Genomic DNA, 11,675 nt, shown 5'->3' on the forward strand with positions numbered 1-11,675 from the left:
GTTTTGACGGATTGATGTCATTGATTGTATGGATGATGATGCTCTGGCTGACTACATCCCAATGGGGACAGGATTGCAGCAAGACGCTTCTGTGTGCAACATCATGGTGCAAATACAAAAGCATCAACGAAACATTCACTGCTTGAAAAACCTGGCATATGACCTGCAGGTTGATGAGGACCTTATTCTCACATCAGTCGTCTTTCACACAACAAGCTCAGCACTCCTCACTCCAGACCCAGCATCTATAAGTGATGTAACAAGTAGTTCTGCATCTTCAGATGATGTTGTGAATATATATATACCATGAAACTTCATAGGGTCAATCTTCTGGAGATGATAGGCTAATTCAAGGATCCAACACTTCTTAAACACCGCCTCAGATACACATACATCGATGAAAAAGGAGCTGACATAGATGGTGTCTCAAGGGATGTGTATGCTGCCTTCTGGACAGAGCTTATGGACCATACAGCTGAAGGGAGGATCAGAGGGTTCCATCTCTGTGTCCTCAGTGGCAAGAAGATGAGTGGAAATCCATTGGCCGAATTCTACTCAAGGGATTTCAGGATCATGGCTATTTTCCCTGTTGCCTTTCCCCTGCTTTCGCAGTGACACTTATTTTTGGTGAGAGTCGAGTCTCAGATGATGTGCTTTTGCTAGCCTTCTTCTCTATGTAAGTCAGTCAGACAGGAATCTGATCACCACTGCCCTAAAAGATGGTCTCTCTGAGGAGGAAAGGGAGGAGCCGATTGACTTTTTAGACCGTTTGGATGTAACAGCAATTCCAACACAAGAGAATTTAAAAAGCATCCTTCTAAAAGTTGCACACAACCTGTTGATCCAAAAGCCAAGATATGCATCTGAAAAGATGTCCTTAATTGCTGGTTCTTCCCTAAAAGAAGCTTTTGCGAGCCCACAAGATGTCTTGCACATGTATGAGGACAAAAAGGCAACAACTAAAAAGCATTTGAAGTTACTCAATGCCTCTCCTTCAACTCAAGCAGAGAACCAGGTTAAGATTTGTCACAGGGTCAGATATAATCAGTGTTAACAAGATAGAGATCATGTTCACTGCAGTAGATGGACTGGCACGATGACCTGTAGCCCATACATGTGGTCCAGTTTTGGAACTTCTGTGGACATATGCTTCCTATCCTGAACTACGCGCTGAATTTGACAGCTTACTGAACGATAAAAGCACCTATTCATTCACCATAGTATAAGTTTATTATGGTATGTACCCCATCTGATTGTAATAGAAGCACAGCAGAAGGCACACTATACGGATGGTTGAGTAGAAGTATGATATTTTTGATCATCTGAACAAAATGGGGGGAAATGAGGTGAAAATAATCACTTAAATCAGCATTTATCTGTCTTTTGTTTTAGGCATACTGTTGGATGTTTTATCTGTAATATTAGCACTTTAATACGTTACATGTTTGTGAGATGGAGGTGCACATAATGTTCAGACATAGGAGCAGAGTATTTCATTTTATGTCAAGTTTTTGCAAAACAAGCCTGTTACTTTTAACATATTGATGAGTTTCAGAGTGGTTCCACAGTTGTGTGACTGATTTCAATGTGATTTGAGCTTAAATCTATGTCTAGATTCTTATTACCTTTTGAAGTTCCCACAGAGAGCAATACGATCAAGACCTGTATTTGTATTTGATTGTGCTGCTGTTGTTCTGTATATCTAAATTTGTGTTTTATAACTGCTATGATTTCAGGAGTGATGGATTTAATGTTAGTAGAGTTGTTAGTGTTGTGACCTGCATGTTGTTTTATCAGGAAATGAGATACTACAATGAACTTTGCATGTAATTACAAAATAAAGTTAGACTTGCACTTATCGCTCATTATATCATTGATTTTACTGCACTTTAATGTTGGGAAACACAGTTTATGTAGTGTTATGTTTAAAGTTGTTTTATTCTGTAAAAACAAATTAAGAGGTACAAGGAAGAAAGCAGAAGAAAGAGCCCCCACCTCCAAAGCACAAATCACATGGTACTGGGAAACATAACCACACTGAATTCTTGTACATACATAACTTGGTAAAAAAAAAAAAAAGTCTTATTCTTGCATACTACCCCTTTTGTTCAAAATCTTTTAGAATGCATGCTCTCAGGAAAAGATACAGCTCTATAGCTTCATCTGCTGTGGTGGGTGAGTGTACGAAGTTCTCTCATTATAAGGCAACACATGTTAAACAGTGTTTCATCACAAGGGTAAGGTCCTCTCCTTTGGCATTCTTGTTTACAAGCCTCCACTGCTTCCTGAGAGACCTCTTTCAGGTGATCTTGTCCTCCAAATAGATGAGGGATGGTGTACATGAGAACCGGACGTCCATTTGGAGCTACTGCATTTCTGCTCTTGCGGATGACATGGGTATTCCACAAATGTGCAACTTGCTGCAGTTCTTCCTGTATGGTAAGACACAATACCATGGACAAGATTGTTACTCAAAGGCATAAATAAAGATGAATAAGTACTGGCTGCATTAGATAATTGTGGTGAAAACATACTATAGCCTAAATTAGCTCTTATTGGCTCTTGATTAAAGACAGAGTTCAGCTCCTTTCAGCACTCTCATGGTAATTCAGAGAACCTCTACTGACCTATAAAATGTTTAATTTAAAATCAGGTCAACACATGATTGGATAGAGTACATGTAACAAGTTGAATAATTAGTAGTACTTGATTTTTTCTCTTTAACATACATAAAGAACAGAGATGATTCCCATATAGAAAATAATAGTGTGCATGTGTGTATTGCTACAACCCAGCGGCAAAGGCAGAAATAATATTTCGGGTGGGCCAGTACAAAAGTGGATGGGCCATCTTTTCCCAGAAAAGGGACTTGTAAAAATGTATAACTATAAAAATGACATATATAGACACACTGGAAAAACAGTGACTATTTTATTTAAAACACTGACTATTTTACTTTGCAACATTATGCATTACAACAACCTTTATAGAGCTCCCAACAGAGCTCTATAAAGGCTGTACACAATACAACAGTAAAGACAAAACATGCGTATCGGCTCTATGGCACGGCACAATAAATCATTTTCTTGCACAAAGTGCCGACTACAGATTAACCCAAACAGTAGATAAGATGTTAACGCACAGCATAACATAGGCCTGCCTCAGACAGAATTCTCACATTAATGGCGATTGTTGTTTCAGTACCATGGACAGCTCATGCGTAACAGAACATGCGCAGATCATGCAAATTTGCCGGAAAAGCAAATTGAAGAATGAAAACAAGCAGCAGATGTAGGAATTATGACAGAACAACACACGCTTTCATATACAATGAAGTCTGGTTGAAATTTGGCTTCTGTGCGAAAAAAATGTGCAACCCAAAACAATTAAGCACAGTCGGTCCATATGGCATATTCACATCACAACATTAATTACAGGTAAACCCAAACAGTAGATAAGATGTTAACGCACAGCATAACATAGGCCTGCATCAGACAAAAATAAAGCCTTATAATCTATATAATATCCAAATATTGTTATTATTATGTTATTATTATAATGGAGATATATTATTCTCCTCTTTACATTTAGGCTACTAATAATTATGTCCTAGTTAGAGGAGCGTGTAGCAGCGCTGATTGGAAATGTTTCTATTCGGGCAGAACCACTGGTGGAGGAGACGTTGACGCTCCATTGTCAGAGCCAGATAACGGTAAGACAACAACATTTAATATCCTCGGCTGGTATTCTGTTTAAAGAATTTCACGGTCGCAGGGTATATTTATTTTTAATTAAATAAAATTGTTTTGCTTTGTCATCATTAAAAAACAAACAAACACCAAAGAGTTTTATCAGTGTGGACTGCACGCTGACTCAAATTTACATACACGAGCTGAGAGCAGATGTGAGATTTGATCGATATATATATATATATATATATATATATATATATATATATATATATATATATATAAGGCCATGGTATATGCTGTTTCCAGCCACCACATTTATCCCCAGCCAATTACTCCCATGCTGTGATTGGAGAGATACGAACATTTGATGAAGAATAACCCTAACCCTAAATCAAAGTGAACCCTATCATAAGACGAAATCATGTTCAGAAGTCGTCCAGCACAAACAAACAGTCCAACCTGGTGGTGGATCAGCTGTCAGCTCCAATCATCCTGAGCCCTTGATCACCTGTAAACATTATTATCATAATCTCTTTAATAAAAGTTTTTTCCTAAACGTCAAAATAAATGATAAAACTTCCCTGGAATCAGAGCTCAGAGTTGTTGTGAAAGTTTGACGTAACAGGATGAAAAGTTTCTTCACTTGAGAAACACTGTGAGTCATTTAACGCCTCATGAACCCTTCAGAGGAAACTCTCAGGAGGAGGAAGTTTCCACTGCGGAAAGTTTTTATCTTCAGTACAAATGTTGCTATATTGTTCATAGTTTTTTATATTAATGTGGTTTATGTTGCTTGTTTACTGTTTATTATTTTGTTGATGCTTCTTTCTTATTTTAGGTCTTGAGAGGTCAAGTGTTCTCCGGCTGCAGGTGAGACCCCGCTGTGTGTGTTCTGCGCAGCTCTCTGCGCAGCGCGGTTCTTCTGCTCGGCTGTGACGCAACAGGTTTGCACAAGCAGCTTCGTCACCTCGGGAATTATCGGGATGACTCGGCGGAGAGTCACGGAGCCGCCGGGACATGGAAACTCCCGGAGCGCGTCCGGATAAAAGGTCCGAGCGACTGCAGATGGAAGCTGAAGGAAGATCCACCGAGTTCACCGGACAGACACCGAGATACCGACAGCCGCCCTGAGACATGAGCCCCGCCCGGCCCGCCACAGGTGAGACACCTTTACCTGCGTTTACCTCACAGAGACAGAGGAGAGCTTAAATCAGCAGAAACACACCTGGAGTCTGGTGGTGCAGAACCCTGCTCAGATCTCACATTCAGATACAAACTCTAACATTAACAATAATGATAATAATATTATTATTGCAAACTCTAACAGATATCAACAACATCAGCCCACACCTGGACCATCTGTATGGTGGGTCGTTAGTGCCTCAGTCAGTATGGGGGTCGTCAGTGCCTCAGTCACTGTAGAGGGTCGTTAGCGCCTCTGTCAGTACGTAGGGTCGTTAGTGTCTCAGCCAGTAAGAAGGGTCATTAGTGTCCATTGGTACTGTAATCTCCCTATCAGACATAAACATTATCATTCTGATAAGTATTGACTTCATTATTATACTTTATTAAAAAGGAGGCACAACAAAAGTTTTACCACTTTCTAACAAACCAAGTCTGAAGATATAAAAGTTAATAAATCAGTAATAAACACAATAATATATAATAATATGAACATTGTTTAATATATTTTAACCTGACATTAATATAAATAAATCATATTTAATGCTGTGTAATATTTGTGTTCCTTGCAGTGTTTACCCTCCATACCATCGCCGCCCTGCTGCTCTGCTTCCTGTTGGCGGATCTGACCCACTCGGCGCCCGTCAGCTCGTCGCTGGAGCCACCGGTGGCGCTGCGAGAGGCGGCGGAGCGAGCAAAGACACTGGTGGAGAAGATCGTGAGGGACATCCCTGCCGTGCACGCCGCCGCCGTCACCACAGAGGTGAACACCCCTCTGATTGGCTCCTCCTCCTCCTCCTCCTTTTCTTCTACATGTGTTCTAACCTCTTCCTCCTCTGCAGGGTTTGACCCTTGACTCCGCAGCCCAGAGCACCAACCTGCAGCTGATGGTGACATCACTGGGGATCCCGGCGGCGCCCGTCCTCAAACCGCCATCAGAACACTTCACTCTGGTGAGTCCATCTCCTCCAACCGCCAGCTTTTATTCTGAAGGTTCAATCCAAATGTCAAATTAAGTTAAATCATCAAAGAAAACAAACAAACAAACAAACTCCTGAAACGATGTTTGTGTCTATGCAGATTATAAACATCATCAAGTTTTTGTTAGCTTCAACACACCAGACTCCATCCACTGAAACACAGATTTAACTCTGAGAACTCAGTCCGTTTCCTGATGGAGGCGTTCATCACACGACCAGCAGAAATGTAAAAATCTGATTTTGTGTCAGTTTTTGCCGTGTGTGGTTGTGATGAATACCGCCTGTGTTCGGTCTCCTGAGACGTGGATCTGATACTGAAACAAAAACAAACAGACTCTCTGTCTGTCTGTCTGCTAAAGTCACAGATTCTGTCAAAGGAGTCTGCAACCAAACGATCCGATCAACAAACAGCAAAATATGAGTCTGATGTTAGAAACGACTCCAGAATAAGATGATAAAACCTGATTAGAAACATCTCTCCTGTCCTCTCCTCTCTGCTCTGTGTAAACAGCCTCTCCTGTCCTCTCCTCTCTGCTCTGTGTAAACAGATTTTCCGTGTTCAGTATTTGTTATGTGACCGTTGGTCTCAGCAGAATCAATCATGTCTTTACAGTGTCTCTGAGGAGCAGAATTTAATGTTTTTAACAGGATCTAGTTAACGCTAGCAAACGCTTTATTTTAAATGACACATGGAGAATAAAGAGATTCTGACTCAAATATCAACATTTAACACAAGCTTTGGTCACTTTTTATAACTGATTATAAGTTCAAGGATTGTGGGAAAGTTCAAACTATGTTGATAACGTCTGTTTTAGTCCAGTTGACAGCCCATAGAGCCCCATTGTGGACCCGGAAATGTTGAGTACACCAAAGTTTTATGATGGAAATATATAGTATGGGTTCCCAGCATGCAGTAACTGCTGGATGCTAATTTGCATATGTTGGGCAATTTGTGTAAATGAACTAATTAGCATAAATTAACATAATCACCTATATTGGTCATATTATGGAGCTGTCCAAATGATACAATGTTAGCATGTTTTTGGGGGTTACTTAGGATGCTGAATCCATTTCTGACATTTAAACATTTGAAATGGGCATTTTAAAACAATTTGCTATTGATCTGGGCTTATTGAAATTAATTTCCAAATTAATTTTGATGTAATTTACAAACCTATACATTGCACTTTCAAGAGAGTAAAAGTACATCGGTGTAAATGTTGAGAGATTATATTTGTTCAAATATCTTAATAACAGTGTCATGGACCTTTGATGGTTGCTTCTGTAATCTACGCCATTCATACCCAGAACGCTGCTCCACATACTGAGAGTAGAGTGTGCTAGCCAGCAAGTTAAAAGCCTTGACTAGCATGTCTCTTAAAGGAGTGAGGTTTATGAGAGTGAGGTTTATGAATGTTCCACAAGCACAGCTATGCTAGCTGGTATACAGTATGTTAAGTAGTGCCACGAATGGGAACAATATCTAAAAAAATAAACGATATTAGCATCCCCATGATGATTCATGTGATTGCTAACATTCCACAGATTTAGATTAGCTGACAACTATTTATCTTTCTGACAATCAGTCTGGATGTGATCCCCAACGATATTGTTCTTCATTGTTGTAACTGTGCTCTCATCGTTCATCACGTGAATTTGAATGTTCTATCTTTCTCTTCAATACATTCCGATTGGTTGTTGGGTCATTTACAGCCGAATCGCTGCTAGCTATTTGCATAAAGTTGAGCTGTTTTCAACCCTCATTTACAGCTTTACAGCTATTGCTCATGTGTTTTATCACTCCGATTGCTTTATCACCCATGTCTAATAGAAAGTGAAGGGGCATTTATCGCTCCACAACTACAGTTGCAGGGTGAACATTGTCAGTCATGTTCGCTGTGGCGATGCTAAATCCGGCTATTTTTCGTTCAACATGAACTGTTATCACAGCTCTTACAAGCATCGATATATCAGTCTTGTATCAAGAGCATTAGAACATTTAAAAGTATCTCTTCGCCTTTGTGAAAATCGGTCTGAGAGTAATCCCCAATGATATCGTTCTTCTGTCACGTCTTCTGTCTAGGGTATAAACATTGTCAATCAGGCTACCTTGACCTTGAGATTTTTTATTTTTTTTAAATTAAAGCTTTTAATAATTATTTTGGCACGGGAGCTCTTACAAGCATCGATATATCAGTCTCGTATCAAGTACATTTAAATCAAACAAAGATGATTTAATCAGTTGAACATGTCAAAAATGTCTGTTTGCGACCTGCGATGGCAAGGAGGACGACTTCAAAATATCTGGATCCAAAGGAATAGCTACTCTTCCTAAAAAGAGTTTAGAGAATGGAGACACAGCTATACATGAGACTTGGTGCTTTGTCAGCATCCATATTGTGTCACAAATCGTGTTATAGATCATACACCTCTAGGACTAGAAGTGTGAGCAAACGCAAGTCAGACTCTAGTCAGAGTCTGCCGGGAAAACAAATTGTTCGCTCTCAAATCTCTACCTTTGAGTACTCAAAACAGTGTTTGCCCTGTGGTTTGATTTGCGAACGTAAAGACCCCAAACACCCTGATAGGTGGAATCCAGTTTAACAATGTCAGACTTTAGAAAGGCCTGGTGTTCATCATCATTCAAAGATGTGATTTTATCTAAATGTGAGGAGCGACAGGATGACTGGGCTGAAGTTGTGAAGCTACGAGTGAATGGTGTATTGGACCTACCCGCAGCTGATGCCCAATATCACTCCAAGTATTACAATGCCTTAAGGAAGGTGCCTATTGGCTCAAGAGCAAGCAGTAGTTGTAAAACAGTTGATAGCTGCTTGGCTGTTGTCATTGACCAAATGAATGCAAACAAGTCTGTAACTTGGATTTTGTCAGAGGTACACAACATTTATGTCGCCAATTCTGGAGGCTTGTGCAGGAAGCAAATGCTAACCAAGTTAAGTGATTATTATGGTGATGACGTTGTTATAATGAGAGTTGAAGGTTGCCAGACTATTGTTGGCTTTAGACAGTACATTGGTAAGTCACTTATACAAGTAGGACAAGCTGAGATTGCTAATGATGATGATGTCACTAAGGTTGTTAGAAAAGTGCTAGCAAAAGTTCCTGAGAATTCCTGAACACTGAACATTTTTATCCTCCAAAAATCTGTCTAAATCACCCCCAAAAAATCAGCAAAATCAACTTAATGAGATTAAAAACATGACCAGACCAGGTTTAAATAGTGACTTTGAATCTTGAAAATGTCAGATATGGACTCAGCATCTCCAGTAACCCCTAAAAACATAACATTGTCCATTTTGGCCAAGCAGCTCCTATAATATCATCAGTATAGGTGATTATGCTAATTTATGCTAATTAGCGTAATTACACAAATTGCCCAACATATGCAAATTAGCATCCAGCAGTTTCCGGGTTCACCTTTCTGTCAACTGGACTATTTCTACAGTTTCTTTCTGTATTAATTTGTTGTTTGTTTGTTTGTCTGCTGCAGGATGTGTGTGTGCGCCGCATGCTGGCGGGCGGCCGTCTGTACCAGGGGCTGCTGGGAGTTTTATCAGAGCGTGTGAGCGGACTGAGCAACCTGCAGGCCGACCTCAGAGACCTGCTGACGCACGTTGCCAAGGTAACGGGTGACATCATCACTCGCCACTGACCGTCTAACATCCGGTCGCCGCTTCGCTGACTGACTTACTAAGTTTCTGTGTGTTTCAGATGAAGGAGGCAGCTCCGAGCGGCGGCGAGGAGGCGGAGCCGAGTCTGGACCTGGCCTCCCGTCTCCACGGCGACTACGAGGTGCAGGTGGCGGCCCACCTGACGCTTATGCAGCTCAAGTCCTTCTGCCATGACCTGATCCGCAGCCTGAGGGCCGTCGCCGCCTACAGGCCCCGCCCCCCCACCAAGCGCTGAGCCACGACCACGAGTGGCGCAGTGGTGAAGGATCAGAGCTCGGCGTGTTGGGACGCGCCCAGCAGTGCAGCAGCATCCGAAAAACGAGCAGGAATGTAAACGAGCTGGAAGAGAAACAAAAAAAGAAACACTGAAGAGAAGAAACAGGTCTGATCCTGTTACTGAACACACACAGACACACACACTGATGCCTCATGAGGCTTTTATTGTGAAGATGTTATTTATTATATTTATTATTATTCCAGATGTTTATAATATGTTATATAATTAGCTCATATTTATCTGCAGCTGCAGGTTTTTCAAACAATTTTGCTGATATTAATTTATTTTTGCTGAAATATTTTTATTAAATTTGACTTTCCATATTTTTATAAAAATATTTTATATTTGTCCTCAGGAACATGTTTGATAAATATCTGTGACTTTTTGACTGTATTTATTTGTATTTATTTAAAAACATAAATATTAATATATATATATTTATAATGATACGCTGACGACCAATCACAAGTCTTTGTTTGTTGTTTTAATGTAAATAAAAACTTTTAATATTCTGTTTGTTTATGTCTGTGACGTGTGTGGGGAGGGGGGGGGGGGGTCAAAGTCAAAGTTTATTTAGACATTTAAAAACAACCCCAGTTGACCAAAGTGCTGTAAAGTTATTAAAAAACAATACAAATCATACACAAATATAGAAATAAATAATAACAATAAAATACTAAAAAACAACAAAAGAATAAAATAGTAATAAAAACTCAATCTAAAAGTGTTAGAAAAAAGTTAGAGTTAAAAAGGAAATAAAGAATAAAAAGTAAAAAGGGCCAAGGAGAATAAAAAGGTTTTTAATAATGTTTTTAAAAAACATAAAAATGTATAATTTTTAATGTTGAAAGAAAACGAAGCAGCTTCAAAGAGTTTTCATCAGATTTATTTATTGAAATGAAGTTTTATTGTGAAGGTCATCTTCTTTTCTTCTTCGTTTCCTCCCTCAGGCCCCGCCCCCCGTGATGTCAATCTGAGGGGGCGGAGCCTCACTGGCAGGGTAACTGACAATGCGTTCAGGTTCATCTGTCCCCCCGTGTCCCCCTGTGTCCCCCTGTGTCCCTCTGTGTCCCCCTGTGTCCCCCTCTGTCCCTCTGTGTCCCCTTTTGTCTCTCTCTGTCCCCTTCTGACCCTGTGTGTCCCCCTTTCTTCTCCCCTGGTTGTCCTCAGTTCCTGCACTGTTTGTTGTCTTTTCTCCGTTGTCTGTCCCTCGGTCCTCTCTGTGTCTCCTTGTCTCTCTCTCTCTGTCCCCCCCTGGTGGTTGTCCTCAGTTCCTGCAATGTTTATTGTCCTTTCTTAGTTTTTTCATTGTTGTTCTCCCTCTTGTCTCTGTCCCTCTGGAGATTGTCCTCTGTCCCTCTGTCCCCTCGGTGGCTGTCTTCAGGTCCTGCGCTGCTCGGTGTCTCTCCTCCGTTGTTTCTCTTTCTGTCTCTCCATCTTGTCCAGAGCTTTCCTCTCCTTCTCGGCTGCAGAGTGAAAATCTTTGATGCGTCTCTTCAGAGCGCCACGGTCTGACGAGCTGAGGACGCCCAGAGCCTGCAGGGGACGGGGACAGACAGACGGGGTTATGTGGACAGCCAGACAGACAGACAGACAGACAGACAGACAGACAGCCTATCTCACCTTCAGCTTGGACCCGTCCAGCTGTAGCAGCTGCTGTCCATCCACGTCCCTCACTCTGAACTCAGAGACATACTGACCCATGTTCAATCCTTGCAGCCAATCACAGACCTGCTGACTGGACCAGGAGGACACGAGACAGGACGGGTCCTCCACGGGCTAATGAGGAGGAGAGGAGGAGGAGCGGAGGAGAGGAGGAGGAGGAGAGGAGGAGAGGAGGAGGAGAGGAGAG

At 41.1% G+C, this 11,675-nt stretch overlaps 2 protein-coding genes across 4 annotated transcripts in view; one reads left to right on the forward strand and one right to left on the reverse strand.

Moving 5' to 3' along the window:
• Positions 1–4,826: 4,826 nt before the first annotated feature.
• LOC131983397 (granulocyte colony-stimulating factor-like) lies at positions 4,827–9,781 on the forward strand. The gene is made up of 5 exons (XM_059348117.1): positions 4,827–4,851; positions 5,447–5,637; positions 5,717–5,827; positions 9,366–9,497; positions 9,587–9,781. The coding sequence occupies exons 1-5, from the start codon at positions 4,827–4,829 to the stop codon at positions 9,779–9,781; spliced, it is 654 nt and encodes a 217-aa protein (XP_059204100.1).
• A 1,083-nt stretch (positions 9,782–10,864) lies between these two features.
• Positions 10,865–11,675, reverse strand: part of samd14 (sterile alpha motif domain containing 14) — a 10,811-nt gene continuing 10,000 nt past the window's right edge. For 2 of the 3 annotated variants that reach the window (XM_059347213.1, XM_059347215.1), the window contains exons 10-11: positions 11,447–11,602; positions 10,865–11,359 (exon numbers count right to left, since the gene is read on the reverse strand). In XM_059347213.1, the coding sequence (XP_059203196.1) occupies positions 11,204–11,359; positions 11,447–11,602 (312 nt within the window). In that variant the 3' untranslated portion in view covers positions 10,865–11,203. The remainder of the gene's footprint in view (positions 11,360–11,446; positions 11,603–11,675) is intronic. The other variant, XM_059347214.1, reaches the window with a different exon arrangement.

Source organism: Centropristis striata, chromosome 13, assembly GCF_030273125.1.
Source record: "Centropristis striata isolate RG_2023a ecotype Rhode Island chromosome 13, C.striata_1.0, whole genome shotgun sequence".
NCBI lineage: Eukaryota > Metazoa > Chordata > Actinopteri > Perciformes > Serranidae > Centropristis > Centropristis striata.